Raw genomic sequence first — 17,104 nt, 5'->3', positions numbered from 1 at the left:
ACTGTGTTTGGCTGATAGCTGTAAAACTCTTTCCCTGCAGAATATGTTCATTTTGTTAGTTCTCACTATGACCAGACTTGTGGTTTTGTTTTAATGTAGGACTGATGTCAAAATGAAACTGTCACTTTCTGTTCTGTGAATGCTTGGTGGGATTCAAATTGTGGTTAAGCAAGACACTCTCATTTTCTTTTCTGCAGAAGCAGTAGTGAATGATGCTAACAGTGAAAATAAATCAGGAGCTGCTGATGTAGCTGCAAGCCAGCACGTAATGGTGTGTGCTCTCCAGGAACTGGGTAGTCTGGTTCAGAGTCTGAATGCCACTGCATCTCCTCTTATTCAAGAACCCTCTATTGGTATGCAAATACGTGGAAATAGATTGTGAGGCATTTGAGCAAATAATATGAAATATCATTAAATCTAGTTAAATAAGAAATGAATATGAAAAAATCTATGAAATTGATACTTCCTGTAGTACTCCAGATAGCTACGTTTGTCCAGCTTGCTGTGTCTAGTACCCTAACTTTAGTTCAACTTTGACCAAGTATTAAACAGCTGTTTTCATTGGAGTGTGTCTGAAGCTCTTTCTAAGGGTGAGTGAAGTGGTAATTTTTGGCATTGGTTTGTTTACATGTTTTATAGGAAATAAATACATAACATTGATTTGCTACATGAGGTCTGAAATATTTGCTTCTGGAAAACTATTGCCTTTAAATACCAAATTTCTGTGGGGAGGCAAAAGTATTTTGTCGAGATGAAGCTGTTGGTAGGCCCCTTTAAGAGAAGTACTTCTTTAGCTGAAGTTGACTAGGGTCTGTGTGGGGTTTTCTTCTTGTTTGTGTCAGTATCTGAATTTGTGGATGCCTATGTTTTTTTTCCCTCTGGAAGTGCGAGCTTCTTCTTTAGACATTTCATGATACAGATTGTTGTCTTGTTGCATATAACATTGTTCCTGTACTACTTTTATGCCAACTTTGGAGTAGGGAAGACTGCTCATATTTACTCCTTCTGGCAGCTGGGTCCCATAAGAACAGAGGGGACTATATCTCAGTATTATTTCTGTTAGCTACTGTGAGCTCAGCAGGTAGAAGAAGTTGTTCACTAACTCCAGAGAAAGCAAGCAGCAGGGGGAGCTTTGAAGTAGAAGTTTGCGGAGATTTGGACTAAAGAAAGTGTTGGTGCAGATAGAAAGTGGGATTAGGTAGGCACAGAAGTTTGGAGAGCATAGAAGGATGTAAACCTGCTGCAGGGGGAACAGGATCATGTCAAAAGCAGGATATAGCAGTCAGTGACATCTACAGAATCTGCTTGGCCACAGTGTGAAGAAAACCAAAAGATTAGTGTTGCTCTTGCTTTGTTATTGGTAATCTGTAAAACATTATGGAAATTGGCTCATCCGGTGCCTGTTCTATTATATAGCACTACTGCCTCTTTTCAGTATTTAAGTAGTAGGAGTCAGTGCTGTGGCTCTGATAGCTCCACCTTTGCTGACAAAACCTGATGGGGAGCAGCATAATGCTAGCAACAGCTACCATCTTTCCTGAAAAGGAAGAGTCAGCAAATTCAAGTACTTTGATTCTGACTTTCTTAATGTTCACATTGACTGCCTAGTATTGATTCAGTTTACTTGTCTGTGTATATTAAAAAGCATATGTATATTAAAAAGTGCATCATAAGTTAAAGACTGCCAACTCTCCTTTCTGTAGGTCTGTTGGAGACAGTAACTTCAGTTCTTCTTCATCCCAGCATGGCTGCTCGACTGGCTGCTGCCTGGTGCTTGCGGTGTGTAGCCGTGGCACTGCCCTTTCAGTTGACTCCGTTTTTAGACAGATGTGCAGAAAGACTCAACAATCTGAAGACCTCCCCTGAAGCTGTTAGTGGCTACAGTTTTGCAATGGCTGCTTTGTTAGGTGGTGTGCATCAGTGTCCTCTAGGCATTCCTCATGCCAAAGGAAAGGTGAGATAGTGAGTGTTTCATCTGTAAGTGTACTGAAAGATACCTTTTTATCTACAAGTAAAAGCTTTGCAAAATGGGTGGTGTGCTAATTAATGAGTTAAAGCATTATTGAAATAGAACTTTTGTCTTCTGTGAGAGTAGTGACCAGAGCACATACTTTTAGAATCTCAGTTGCGATATTTAACAACTCTTTTCCTCTCTTTCTCTTTCAAATTTGCTGAAGAGAAATCGAATAATTGAAAAATTACTGAAATAATTGTTGAAGAGAATATTGATGGGTTTGTTAAGAAAAATCAGCATGAAATGTAATCTGCATCCATTCTTTATGGAAGGTCAATTCAAGTGACTTGAGAGCATCTTTAGTCTGTAAGAGTGAACAAGTGGAAGTAGCTTGCAGTGGCTTCATGTATGTTTTCAAAGCCCCCTGTGTTTTGCCCTTGGTGCAGATGGTGGTCAGTATTGCTGAGGATCTGTTACGAACTGCTGCGCAGAACAGCAGGCTCTCCTTGCAGCGGACTCAAGCTGGGTGGCTTTTACTTGGAGCACTTATGACTTTAGGTTTGTAAAAATGGTTTTTTTTATTTTAAAGCTTGTCCAACACTTCTGATTATCCACTCTGGCAAATGGTCTTTACACATAATGGGCTCATTATCCAGCACAAGAGTATTTATACAGGGGAAGCAGAGTGTTAGTGCACTTACTTCAGCAATGTTGTGCTGGGGAGAAGTGAAATATTAGTGCTTATATAAGCTAAAGTATGGTAGAAGGTGTCATACCTGAAAAAAAAAAAAAAATCTGTTCTGTTTTTAGAAACCCAACCTCTACTCATTCTCTGAAAGGGCAAAATTACCCATACTCTTCCTTCCTTTGTACTGTGGTGCAGAAGAAATGGATAGTAAATGAAACCCAGTGAGCATTTCAACAAGTTGCATGTGTGTCTCTAGATAGGCAACAGCCCTGAGTAGAAGTGTTGTCAGTTTAAAAGTCCTTCAGTTTTCTTTTAAAAAAGCCAGCCTCATGCTCATTCCTGCCATTGCAGAAGTATCACAAGTTGCATTTTGAGAGGTTGTAAGTGTACTCTTGAATTTTGCAGCAGTGGTGTTCTTTTCTGTTTTGTTTTGAGTTTCTTTTATTTTGGAAAATATGATGAAGTTCAGATGCAGTATTTTGAGCTCTCATCAAATACCATTTGAGTTTCTTGTAGTTTCTTTAAATTGTCTCTTTTACCAGTTTATCATCATGTTTTTCTAACAGTGTATTCCTATTGTGGTTGTCCTCCAACGTATTTTTAATGTACTTGCACTGGATCTTTTTCAGAAGTTTGAAAAAAACTTGTCTGTTAAACTAGTTTACCTAATCAATAACTATCAGTTATTTTTCTATTTGTTTTATGGACAGACTAGAGTAGGCTAAAGAACCTACCTTCAAAATTTAATATGAAGAAAATAGAAGTCAGCATAAAAAGATAGACTACCCTACCTACTGTCATGTCATACCATGGTAAACTGTCTTTTTACTATTTCCTATTTTAGGATTGATACCCACAAGCAGATGTGATGTGTAGTACTTATTTGCCACATTTGCCTCATTTGCCACCTAGGAATGAGAAAGAATTTAATTTGGTTCTCATTCTTCCAAGTAGGGCAAAAAGGAAGAGAAGTGAAATAAGACAAAAATCATTTGAAGAGCAGAAACTTCACAGCAGATTTTTCACACTGCAATACACATTTTTATTATGCTGTCACTTTATTTTTTTACACAGGTCCTTCTGTTGTCCGGTATCATCTGCCTAAGATGTTGCTGCTATGGCGAAATGTGTTTCCACGTTCTCTGAAGGAACTGGAAGCAGAGAAGGCAAGAGGAGATTCTTTCACCTGGCAAGTAACACTGGAAGGCCGTGCTGGAGCTCTGTGTGGTAAGAAATTCAGACTTTGAGATTATATCTGCCCAGTAAATCAAAACATGATCCCAATATTGTAGAGAGAACTCCTGGAACTTCCCCTCTTTCTTTGAAAATGAATAAAATGTGTCAGGTTTTCATCAGTAGGTCCTGCTTTCGGCATACAATTTTATGAGCAGATCACACAGTCTTTGAATAAATATTTTTAATTGCTGCTCTTTTGATACTCTCAGAATTGGTGTCTTGTTTATATCTGTTTGTTTCAGTGGAAGTGTAATTTAAACTGTTTTGTTATTAGCTATGAGAAGCTTTGTTGCTCACTGCCCTGAGCTCCTTACTGAGGATGTGATCAGGAAACTAATGACACCCATAGAATGTGCCATGACAATGATGTCACAGTAAGTAGGCAGATTTCGCTCTTTATTCACTTTTGTCTTTTCCTGGTCTTGAAATAGTAGAACTAATTTGGAGTTGGGTTTGGTGGTTTGGTGTCTGCCCCTTCCCCCTGCCCCATCTGTAATTAAAATAGGACTTTTAAGGAGGTGCACATCACTGATTTATGGCAGCATATGTTGTGGGTTTGTTGGGTTTTTAATGAAAGTTTTCTCTGTACAATTACTTCTGAAAATGTATTGTTAATTGAGTAGTGTTATTCAGAGTAGTCCTCTGAACACTGTTTTCTTGCCTTGCCTAGAGACTGAAATCTGAAAATACTTTTTTCTCCAACTGCAACATTTGTGGTTTCTCTTTTTCATTTTTAATTCTGTAGCATTCCATCAGTAATTAAAGCCCATGGAGCTCATCTCAAAGCCAGTGCAGCTATGGTTCGTTTAAGACTTTATGATATATTGGCTTTATTGCCTCCGAAGACATATGAAGGTACATAAATTTTTAACAGTTTTTGTTGAAGTAAAAACTATACTTAGTACTTGTGATGCTTGTCTTTGAAGCAGCTGTAAGGGCTGAAATACAATTCTAGGAATCTCCAAGAATTTTGTACTATATTCCTCATCTTCTGTATGCCATCCTGACAGCATAACTACAGAGTATGAGTATTGCAAAGCATTCATAGAGTAACACTAGGGGTATAACAGGGGTATATATAGGGGTATATTATGGTCCCCTTTATAGGATTGAGAGGTATGGAGATCAAATAATGATTTTTTAAGTCATTGCTACTTAAAAGATAGAGGTTTAGTTTTGGTTACATTTGGATTTTTTTGTTTGGTTGGTTTGGTTGTTTTTTTTTTTTTAAAAACCTGATTTGATCTGTTACACAGATTTGCTATTAATAAATTGCCAAGAGCACTATCACATGGTCTGACAGATTTACTTTTTGGGTTTCTTTGGTTTTTTTTGTTAAATCATTATGTTTACATGATCATGTGGATGAACAGTTTGTGTTGTCATCCTGAATGGATGGCGCAATCTGTTGTTTAGAGCAGGACACAATTCTGAGTAATGTGCTCTAGTGGACCCTGCTTGAGCAGAAGGTAGGACTGGATGACCTCCAGTGGTTTCCAGCCTTACCTATTATTTAGGCATTTGGGTACCCATGATTTGGGAACTGAGAACCTGCAGTTCCATTTGAAGCCTTGCTCTCAACTCAAGTATTGTCAGCTACCTCTAAAATTGAAGTAATGGTACATTTATAACTTCTGATCACTATCTGAAATGTTTTGGCTAAGAAGCAGAAATGATTCTTTCTAATGTCTGTCTTTTTAGGATCATTTAATGCTCTTCTTCGAGAGCTGGTGGCAGAATTTACTTTGACAGACAACTCTGCTAATACAACCACATCACTCCTAAGGTCTCTTTGTCACTATGATGACAGTGTTCTGCTCGGCTCTTGGCTGCAGGAAACAGATCATAAGTCAATTGAAGATCAGGTAACAAAAAAGCTAGAAGAATTAATTATCTGCCCTGTCTGTGTGATGTGTGTGTGGGGGAAGCCTTCCAAAACTTGAACTTCATACCTTCTTGTTAGTCTTGTTTCAGAGCTTTGTTAAAGTAAGTGCTTCCATCTACAGGGTACTGTTTTGATTAAAAACCACCTACAGCTGAGATATAAATTGCATGATGCTACTCGTAGGGTTGTGCTTAGTGAGCTAGATTAATTTCTTTAAAAAACCCGCATTACTCAGTATCTCTTCTCATCTGCCAGTCTTCCTAACCTAAAAGTTGTTCTCATATAAATTTTCTTGAACTAGGGGAAATGTAGGTTTCACTTACTATGTTTTATAATGAAACTCCTGTCAAAATATCAATATTGCAAATGGAGTTACAGGAAAACAAGATTTAACTGGTTTTATAGGTGTAGTAAGAACTCTTACATTTCATTTGAAAGTGTTGACACAACGTTGTTGGCTGAAAACGCCTCTTCTGCAACAGCCATCTAATAATGGGAGAGTTTCTCAGAAAATTTCATGGAGCAGATCCAAAAGCCAAGACTGATACCAAGGGTGTGGGAAGCCGTTTCTGAGCCAAGATCAGCATGTTAAAGCAAAAAAGAGTTTTACGAACTTCCTTTTTTTTGTGGAAGTCATAGTAGATTTCCAGTGCAGTCTTCAATCCACAGAGCTTTTTCCCACTCCCTCCTTCCCCCTTTTTTTTCACTTCCTGCCTGCATCAGGAATTTTGGTGATGGGACAAGGAGTAACAGGCACAAATTGAAAAGGGAAATTTAGGTTAGATATTAGGAAGTAATTTCTCACTGTGAGAGTGGTGAGAAACTGGAGTGATTGCTGTGGGACATTTTGGATGCCCCAAACCTGGCAATGTTTAAAGCCAGGTTGGATAAGGCCTTGAGCAACCTGCTCTAGTGGAAGGTGCCCTGCCCATGGCAGGAGAGCATTGGGATAGATGATCTTTAGGATCCATTCCAACCCTAACTTTCTATCATTCTATGATTCTCTTGTGCTTAGTCATGTTTTATTTTTTAATGATATAGAGTTGTCAGCAAACCTTGCTGTGTTTTCTGGCCTTCTAAGAATACAGACCTATTAGATTCTTAATTTTGTTTCATGATTAAATAATTGATAGGAATATAGACTTTTCTTCAGAGAAAATAGATAATTGTTTAGTAGTATTTAATGAAAGAATGATGGTTAGGAAGTATTTTTTTGATGATGGGAGAGTTAATAATTTTAATACTGTTTCTAATTCTTTCTGTGCAGGGCATTATTGGAGCCACAACTGATCATTTAATACACTGTATTGTAACTCTGTCCTCAGAGAGTGAATGAATAACCTTCTTTCTGAAATGGCACTTCATAATCAATGACTCAGAAGCTACTATTAGTACCAGAATTAATCTGCTTTTCTCTTAATTTTAATCCCTTAACACCAGAAGTGATAGTTTGTGTATTTATGTAGCTGTTAATGGTTGTGACCCTTCAGAACTCAGCTGACCCTGTAAATGCTAACATGTATGCATGGGGATACTGCACTTGTATTCAGGTGTTTGTAAGCTATTCTGTTGTTTTAACTACTGCATATGTGTTTTGGTTATTTCTAGTTCCAAATTTTATGTGCAAAGGTATATTCAGAGGTATTCATGTAGTGTTGCATTTTGCAGCTTCAGCCAAACAGTGCATCTGGAAGTGGTGCTCTGGAACACGATCCCTCTTCTATTTATTTGCGCATCCCTGCTGGTGAAGCTGTACCTGGTCCCCTTCCTCTAGGAGTATCTGTCATTGATGCATCTGTGGCTCTCTTTGGTGTGGTTTTTCCTCATGTCTCTTACAAACATAGGTCAGTTTACATCAGTGTTCAATTTCAGAACCGAATACCTTGTTTCTCTGGTTACTGTTACATTGGTAACATTTTTTTTTTGGTTGGTTAGTTGGTTGGTTGGTTGTTTTCCTGAAATAAGAATTGACTGAAGTATCAACTCTCTTCAAATTCAGAGTTTAGTATTTGACGTCCATTGTGTCTCAAGATTCCAGAATATGTGTAATCACTTTAGAAATAAAGTGATTTCCTCAGTTTTATCTCTTTTGAAGATTAGTATTCAGAGATGGAGACTAGATTCTTCTCTTTTCATAATGCATTTAACGGCAGTAATATCTCTGCAACCAAAATTTCCTGCATAAGTACCCATTGCAATTAACTTCAAATCAGCCTTGAAAACAGCAGGGGCCTCCGCTGAATTTCATTTGACTTCCACAAGTAAGACCATTTGATTTATAGTCACCAAGGAATTGTATCCACAATGAAAAACAGAAAATGGAATTCGACATATTTTCCTTTGTGTTTCACATTACCTCGACAGAGCTATGAGTTGCCAGCACTAATTTTGTTACTCAATTCAGGCAATTTGTCCCTGAGCACACAGTGAAAGCAGTTCAAAGAAGGATTTCAAAGTAAAATCATCTTTCAATGCAAACCTTATGGGAGCAGTTTTTTCTTAGCAATCTCATTTTGTAGTAAGTGCAGGATAGATTTGAGATTCACCTTGGTCTGTACCTGTTGTTAACTGTGAAAAGATGTAGCTTGGGAACTGCTGAGTAATTAAGAGTGCAGATTATTCATTACACTCCTGTTTTTTGTATCTTCTAGGGAATGTTCCTCCTCCCAGTAATATTTTCTGGGGAGGAAAGGAGGTTAAATGGGAAAAACAATACAAACAGAAAAACAAATATGAAGGGTAACACTCTTTTAAATGGTAGTGGAAAGACAGCAATTTTTCACTCGAGTCCTAATAGCTTTCTAATTACACAGCCAAATGCACCTGAAGATTCACTTCCTCTTGGTGGTGTTTTCTTCAAAGGAGTAGTAAATATGTGTGGATGAACTAGAAGAACCAGCAAAGGGTTGTTCAGAGTAACTCTGCTGTTATTACCTATAGCGAATACCTCCTGCAACCCCTGAAGCATAAGTTCTGTTACTGAACTTAAAAGGCCCTTTTGTTGTGTGTGGTTTTTACCTGCTGTGCTTTAGTTTGTATTTTGAAAGGCTGTCACTTCAACTATGTTATTTCCTTTGTTTTAGATTACAGATGTTGGATCACTTTGCTGAATGTGTCAAGCAGGCTAAAGGTGTTCGCCAGCAAGCTGTGCAGCTTAATATCTTTACTGCTGTTCTTAGTGCCTTGAAGGTAGGACTTGTAAACTTGTAATGAAAGGCCAAGTTCATCAGCTTGTGTTCAGTACAAAGGGCTGTTAAAAGAATATTACTAAAGTTACAGTAATTTCACGAATACAAGCCGCACCAATTTGACTAAGATTTTGCTCCTAAACCGGAAATGCGGCTAATAATCAGGAGCGGCTAATACAACCTCAGAAGTGCCTGCCAGAGTGCTGAGCCGAGCAGCTGCAAAGTCGGCATTTTGCGATTGTTACAAATCGCTACTCTGTTGCACCGCGGGTGGAGCCTGGCTCCCTGCAGGCAGCACGGGGGGCGGGGAGAGAGGCGGGAGAGCTCTCTTTCCTCCTCTGCCACAGCCCAGGGGAGAGATGGGGGGGGCCCGGCGCCGCCATTGCCGCGGCCCGGGGAGGAGAGGGGGGACCCAGGCCGCCCCTACCGCGGCCCGGGGAGGGGGGGGGAAGCACGCGCCGCCATTGCTGCGGCTCGGGGAGCTGACGGGAGCCCCGCGCAAGCCATTGCTGTGGCCCGGGGAGCCGACGGGAGCCCCGCGCAGCCATTGCCGCGGCTCGGGGAGCCGACGGGGTGCTTTGTCCCCGCCCGCCGCCGCCGCGGCAGGAGCGGGGAAACTCCGTCCCTGCCCGCCGCCGGCGCCACGGGCGCGGGAAAGCTCCGTCCCCGCCCGCCGCCGCTGCCGTAGGAGCAGGGGAAGCTCCGTCCCTGCCTGCCACCGCAGGGCAGCGCCGACCCGGGGTGACCGAGCCCAGTGGCAGCGGCGGCCGGCCCCGAGCGGCAGCACCGGGCTGGGCCACCTGGCCCCGTCAGCGGCCCCTAGCGGGCCGAGCCTGCACAGCCTTAGCTCAGCCAGTAAACCCCGCCCTCCCGCGGTTCTGTTACTAATTGCACGCGGGTCCTCGCTGCGAACGACAGAGCGGCTTATATTCGGGTGCGGCTTATCTATGGACAAAAACCAAAATGTTTGCCAACACTCAGAGATGCGGCTTATACTCAGTGCGGCTTGTATTCGTGAATTTACTGTACTCAAGAATTCAAAAATTTGAAAATTCCACAATTGAATTTTTTTCAGATACTAGCTTGAGCGCTTGTCTTCATGTATCAGTACGGAGAAGAGATGAGGGTTGTGTAGTCAGCATTCTGCAGTTGTCAGCATTCTGTGTATTCAGGCTGCCTTTTCATCTTCAGTCCTGTGGTTTTATTTGCACTGGACTCATGGATTTAAGTACTTTGTCATATATACTGAAAAAACCCCTCAAGTCACAAAGTATTGTGCGGATGTGGCTTTTGTAATTGGATACGCAAATAACTTTGGGTTTACATTTTGGTTGCCTTATTGCACAGAATTCTAGGTGCTTATGCCCAGTCTCACTGACTGCAGCTACTGCTGTGTGCTCTCTTATTTAGACTTGGAAATGCAACCTGATGCTATCAAGTAAGACAGCAAGTCACAAATAGTGGCTGCCCAGTTTAAGCTGTTACTGGAGCTCCATGTCTTTGGTTGATTGGCAAAATACATTGGCAAAACAGTACCTCAGTTCTTTGCATTGTTCTTAAAAACATGATCTACATTGCTGCAACTTGAAGTGTAGATTCTGAGGCAGATTTCTGGAAGCTTCCATGCCATACCAAGTGGTCAAAAAATGTCAAAATTCAGATGAAATGAGGACTTATGAAAATTGCAATCTAAGGTAGAGCCTTTGGCTTCTTGCTCTATAGTACATGCAGTGTTTTTACTTTAGCTGTGTTTAATTATTTCTCCAAGAGCAAAAGAAACTGCAGAAGCACTGGTTAGTGTTACTGTTTTGTAAAGTGTTCATATAAGAGGCTATATAAATGTTTGGAAGGATGTGATTATAAAGAAAAATAATACTTTCATGTATCTATAATGTCTTCAATCTAAGTGATTCCTGTAGAAATGTAACTGGTCTGTGGTTTTCCTGTTAGATTTTTGCAGTTTGATTTTTTTAAAGCTTCTCTTTTTTTCCTGAGGTGTCCTGTCTAAAGCTAGATCAGATTTGGTAGGACTAGGGTGCATATAGGTAATGCATTTGATAAAAAAGGCTAGTGCAACACATCTTCCTGTATGTGAAATATGTAGAGTATTGGCAAACATCATGAGACCCAGGATGTTGTTGATTTTGGGTTTTAAATGTTTTCAACCAATGTGTTTTAGGATGAACTACCACAAATTTAGACAAAAGCAAAAGCGCATAGTTTTCACTTGATGATCTCAAATATATTTGCTTTTTCGCCCCTACATTGGGATGTTGGGATTGTTCTTTTTGTTTTTTTTTTTTTTTAATGTAGGGTTTAGCTGAGAATAAGAGCACGTTGGGACCAGAAGAAGTCCGGAAATCTGCTTTGACACTTGTAATGGGTGCCCTTGATAATCCTAACCCTATTTTGAGATGTGCAGCAGGTGAAGCTCTTGGCAGAATGGCTCAAGTGGTTGGAGAAGCCTCTTTCATTGCTAGAATGGCTCAGTACAGTTTTGATAAGTAAGTTGATTTTATTTCAGAAAATGAAATAAAAATTACAGTTTAATGTAGTTTGTAATTTAATGTAGTTTGAAAGATTCCTCTTCTAAATACTGTATTCATTATTCTCTTCTTTCATGCTTGATCCCTGTGGTTATGTTGATCTAAGAAACTTTCAAACAGATTCTTCTCTTTTGGATTTATTTCATATGAGGAGTAAAAGCTGAGTTGTTAAACACTCGGAATGTGAAATGGTGCTGGTGAACAGCTTTTGATGAGTTGCCTGAAGGTTACTAAACTGTTTCAGATAGATGAGCACAGTTTCTATTAAGTATGTCTGTAATATGAATTATGTAACAGTGGTTCTGTTTCACTAAAACATCCTCTTTACATATTTATTTAGCTGATTTACTGGCCCATTTTTTTTTTATATTCTGTTGTTTATCTTGGGTCTTTAGAATGATGTCTGGTAGAAGCAACAAGACAGCATGTTTCACCATTTCTTGCTTAAGGCATCAGATATTTGTGAATCAGAATGCAGCTGCCTCAGGGCTGCAGCCCATGCTTTTGGCTGGGCCAGGTGCATGCACATAGCCTCAGTCCAGCTCTCTTACGTCTGAGTAATTAAATTTTTCTCACCCTTTCATCTTGTAATAAAACACATCATCCTTGCTGTGTTTCCTTGAATTTCTGTTACTGGGACTTTCCTTGGTTTCTTATCTAGATTACCTTATAAGTTGTTAATGATTGTCATTCTGTTGACAGTCAAGTAATTTTTTATATTTGACATGTGCATTTACTTTGTTGCTCACTGATGGCCAGCACCATGCATGTCTCTCATATACAGTCAATAGGGGAAAAGAAATCTTTCTTTGTCCTTATTAGGAAATCCTTTCTTTTGTCTCTCCTCCCCTCCTCACCCACCGAAAAGGCTTCTAATTACCAAATGATGTATGTGACACGCATTCAGAAGCAGTATTGTGGAAAATACTCAATAAGTCAATGCATACAACTTCATACAATTAGATCATTCAAAATGCTCTCATTCTGTTTCAGTTTCATTATAAAAGGCTTTCTATTTAAAAAAATAAAATGGCTGTATTGGAAATGCCATAAAAATCAGCTGTAGAAGAAAACAGCTATATGAAAAGCTGGATTTGCAGTGGAAGATGTAGCTGTGGATTTCTTTGTCATTTCTCTGTGTGTATTGTCATTTTTTTATTACTGATTCCTTTTCACTGCAATGGTTTCGGAATGATTATTAAGTTAGTCTGCTGTGAAACACTTATAAAATCTGAATTCTTTCTCTATATCCCCCAAAATTCTTCTTTATCTAAAAGGTCAAGTTCTGACCAGAAAAAAAGAAAATAATGATTTAAATACCGTTTTTCCTCTTGTTTTATATGTAACCTGGATTAATAACAATATAGAGTAAGTACATTGTTTTTGGTGTTGTTTAGGTTTCTCAAGATTTTGTTTAGATAGCGTGCAAAATTTTATTCGTCTTTTGCACTGTGTAACAAACTTACTGAATGACATGATTTCTTTATATTTAAACATTGATAGGTTAAAATCTGCTCGAGACGTTGTATCAAGAACAGGCCATTCCTTGGCTCTGGGTTGTCTTCATCGGTATGTTGGTGGAATAGGTTCTGGACAGCATTTGAAAACTAGTGTCAGTATTCTCTTGGCTTTGGCACAAGATGGAACCTCTCCTGAAGTCCAGGTAAAAAATAAACAATCACCACAAAATTACTTAAAATGTTCAAGATGAACATTAAAAATTAAACTACCTGTTCAGATATTCTTTAGTAGATGTTGTCACAGGTAAGATGTGTAGCATGTGCCAGGGAGCATGAAGAAATTGAATATTTTCTTATAAACTCCCAGAGTGCAGAATCCCCAAGATGTAATGTAATTAAAATGTATTTTCTTAGCTATTTAGAGAGGCAGTTGAAAGTGGTCAGGTTAATTCAGAAAGACGTGTCTGCTTGTCAGCTGTGCCAGAGTGATGCACTGTGGGCATATTCCAAACTTCCTTTAAAGCAACATATGTTAGTACTACCTTAGCTGCCTGAAAGGAAGCTTTTAATACTAGCTGCTGACTGACATGTAATCACTCCCTGGAGTCTCAAGTGATGAGCAGTAGTTTCCTTTGCCAAGTAATTCCTGTGTATGTGGTATAGGTACAGGACATCATCTTTGCAGGGTTATATTATGAGCCCAGAAATATGTTGCAAGCTGAATTGCAGTTAGGGGACAGAATGGGGAATCAGTAGGAGCCAAGTCTAAGATACAGAGGGGTTTCTATCTACTGTGGACTGTAGATATGTGAAGTCTCACAAGAGGATGACTTGACTACTTAAAGTTGCTGGTATAGTAGAAAGGGGACTAAACTGTTGGAAGACAAATGGAGCTGCTGAATGTGGATAGACAATGTGCAGTTCAGAATGCTTCTTAAGTTGAAAATATGGGAAAATTGGAATAAAATGCCTTTACTCTCTCAAGCAAAGTGTGAGGGGTCAGTGTCCTGGTCTGTCTTTACTTTCCTTTACACCTCTGTTTGTGTCTGTTGTAAAACAAAGAGAGGGCTAGATGGGCCAGTACACGTTTCTTTACTGTTGGAAGTTGAATGTTAGAGGAAAAAGTGCTGATTTTTTTCTGCCTTCAGCAATGAAATGTATCAAAGCACTAAAATAATTGCTTGAGAAGGAAAGAACAGAAACTTGAAACTTTTTTGAGTAAAAGCAAGTATCCTGTCTAAAATCACTGTTCTTCAAAGATTGTGGTGTAATTGCATAATATAATAGATAACTTCTTGTCATCCTTTTCCTAAATTACTGCAAGGAAATGAGTGAATGGTGACTATTGTGCTTTAGCATCAGGAAATTGTGTGCCACCCATGAGTAGGGGCACTTTATACCCACAGCCTGAGAAGCTGAAGCCCCCAGTAACTATAAAGAATCATACTTACACCTTGGTTTACTGTTAAATTGATAGAACATCTGTTTCAGTACCTTATTTCTTTTCCTCAGAGCAATGAAAAAAATCAAAGTAACAAGGCTTATCACTTGGGAAAACAAGCCTAGATTTTTTTTGGAGATAATGTTAAAAAAAAACCTATAAATGTGATTTTAAGTCTCTTTTGAATTGTCTTAGTTTGGAAAGACAAAGTACAATTTGCACACGTAACCAACTTCAAGTATGAGTGGGTAACTTGAGGCATATAACTGTGCACCAGTTGTTTCAAAAAGAAATTGGAAAGGTTAATGTTTTATGAAAAAGCAAAAGAAAAAGAAGTATAAAGGGAAAATCCAGGTGGAACTTGCCTATCTACCTTACTTTTAATTGAGAAAACAGCACCCAGCCACTGTGAAAAACTAAACTTTGAAACCTCATCCCTCACGGGATCATTGTGGTTACACAGAAACTCTATGGAAGTATGAATAATGGAAGTTACAGGAATGAAAGGATAAGCTGTAATGTACTACCATGGGATTAGGACTGTGGAGTTAGATGATTGCTAGTGCTAATGGTTTTCAGGTTGCATCAGAGGGGATTAAAAGGTAGCAGTTTTAAAGGCAGGTTTTCCAGCTTATTCCTAAGAGTCTAGCTTTGTAATAGTAATACTCTTTTATCTTAGTCATGTATATTATGTGAGAAAATTCTGAAATAAGACCATTTTAGTAGCATGTTATGGAGAGATAGCTAATGCTTTCAGGTCTGTCAGTAGAATTTATTTCCAGTGAAATGTCAGTATCTAAAAGGACTGTCCTCTTGCCTGCTCCTTGCTTTAACAATTACAATAAAGTACTTTGCTCTTTTGTTGTTTACTAATCTTCAGTGAAATAGGTCTATCTTTCACCATTTTTTCCCTCATGCTGTACACTGACTGAACAACACTGATTTTTTTTCTTGTACCCACTAAAAAGAAAGTTAGAAGAATGCATGTGAACCTTTCAGCTTGTCATGAAAATCAGTTCCTACTGGAATGTTAGGGACTATCTCTGCTAAGGGCTTTGTAAGCTGCCCATTTCAGACTCTCCCTCCAGTTTTCTAGTGGAATGATTCTTTCTTTCTCCTGTCTTGAGTCAGTTTTCTTTTTTCCTTTTTGTTTTAAGTAGATGTGTTGTTTGTGCTTATATTTTTCTTCTTTGAAGTGCTTAAGTATATTTTTTTCTTAAATTCTTTGTCACCTTATTTCCATTATCCCCAAAACTTCTGATGACCAAAGACTGTGTTAGACATATTTAAAACTCTTGGGTGATTGCTTGAGGTCCTGAAAATTTGTAAAAACTTCTGGGGTCAGAGTAGTGAATTAGACGTGCTTAAGAATGGAACTACTGAGCTAGGCTCCAACTCCATAAAAGACTGTGTCATTTCCTAAATGCATTACTGAACAATATTCTTTTGTGTTTTTGGTAGACCTGGTCTCTCCATTCACTTGCCTTGATAGTGGATTCTAGCGGACCGATGTACCGTGGGTACGTGGAGCCAACGCTCTCTCTCGTTCTCACCCTGCTCTTAACTGTCCCACCGTCACATACAGAGGTACATCAGTGCTTGGGCAGGTGCCTTGGAGCTATCATAACTACTGTTGGGCCTGAGCTGCAAGGTTAGTGGGAATCTGAAGAGAAAGAAAAATAACCTTGTATGAAGATGATATTGTAACCTTAAATGGAAGAACATAATTTTTGTTTGTTGCGAGTTGGGGGAGGCAATGTTGGCTGTTTCAGTTAGTCCTGCAAACAAACTCACTTTGATCCTCATTATGACTGCTTGGGGCTTTTTTGACTGCAGCTTGAGATTTGTATAAAGAAGTTGCAGTGTTGTATGGTGCTTTGGCTAATGGTAAATTTGCATGGTGGCTAGGCTATGAAACTCCTTCTGCATATTTTGCTGAGTGTATTTTTGTGGAGCATGGGACAAGGTTTTTTCCTCCATTTTTTTAACATGTGTTTGTTTTATTTTAAACGAATGGTGAGAGCTTGACACAGTTGATACTGTGAACTATAACTCATTTCCATTCATTCTTGAAATCCTTAGATCTCTGTACCTTATTGTCGAGACTTAAAATCTGGTCATGCCAAACACTGAAATTCTGTGCCTCAGGTGTTAAAACAACGTATTTGTAACTTTGTCTAACTGGGATTTTTGTGAGTATTTACAGGATAGTCTTTGATGCAGTGCCAGAAAGCCAATAGTGGAATTTTAACTCTAAATAGCTAAACTTAAGGTTTTAGTTATGACATAGTTCTGGATGGTTTAATTGAACTTGTGTATCTGTGTGTTAACCTTTTGACCTGGAATTATTAACTTTTAAAATAACAACTTAAGTAGATTGTCTTCTGCTGGTTATATTTCTGTAATTTAAAATATTTTTATAAACCTGATGTAGGTTAATTCTTAAAATGCAGAATGGGATTGTTCTTCAAATTAACTACTGTTCTTTTAAAATGCTTGTTCTAGTAGAACAGTGCGACTCCTCTATTGGAACTAATTAAAATTGCTGACATACATAGATACGAGCTTAAGAGTTACCTGATATTTTAGGAAATGTCTCAGTGCGTGAAATGTTGCTTGTACATATGTAAAATGAAAGAGACTTTTAAAATCTGACTTCAGATAATTAACTGGTTTCATGACCTGGGAAGATAGTCTCACAATATT

The 17,104-nt window shown here is 38.8% G+C and overlaps 1 protein-coding gene across 3 annotated transcripts in view; it reads left to right on the top strand.

Moving 5' to 3' along the window:
• HEATR5B (HEAT repeat containing 5B) overlaps window positions 1-17,104 on the top strand; it is a 56,868-nt gene that overhangs the window by 9,742 nt on the left and 30,022 nt on the right. For all 3 annotated transcript variants that reach the window (XM_033053828.2, XM_033053830.2, XM_033053829.2), the window contains exons 9-20: window positions 198-353; window positions 1,704-1,954; window positions 2,401-2,512; window positions 3,717-3,869; window positions 4,153-4,252; window positions 4,624-4,733; window positions 5,580-5,743; window positions 7,432-7,607; window positions 8,847-8,952; window positions 11,265-11,455; window positions 13,001-13,160; window positions 15,860-16,049. In XM_033053828.2, coding sequence (XP_032909719.1) covers window positions 198-353; window positions 1,704-1,954; window positions 2,401-2,512; window positions 3,717-3,869; window positions 4,153-4,252; window positions 4,624-4,733; window positions 5,580-5,743; window positions 7,432-7,607; window positions 8,847-8,952; window positions 11,265-11,455; window positions 13,001-13,160; window positions 15,860-16,049 — 1,869 coding nt within the window. The remainder of the gene's footprint in view (window positions 1-197; window positions 354-1,703; window positions 1,955-2,400; window positions 2,513-3,716; window positions 3,870-4,152; window positions 4,253-4,623; window positions 4,734-5,579; window positions 5,744-7,431; window positions 7,608-8,846; window positions 8,953-11,264; window positions 11,456-13,000; window positions 13,161-15,859; window positions 16,050-17,104) is intronic.

The sequence above is a fragment of the Catharus ustulatus genome, chromosome 3 (assembly GCF_009819885.2).
Source record: "Catharus ustulatus isolate bCatUst1 chromosome 3, bCatUst1.pri.v2, whole genome shotgun sequence".
Taxonomy (NCBI): domain Eukaryota; kingdom Metazoa; phylum Chordata; class Aves; order Passeriformes; family Turdidae; genus Catharus; species Catharus ustulatus.
Note: the sequence above shows the minus strand (reverse complement) of the source record. Positions and strands in the feature narration are given on the sequence as shown.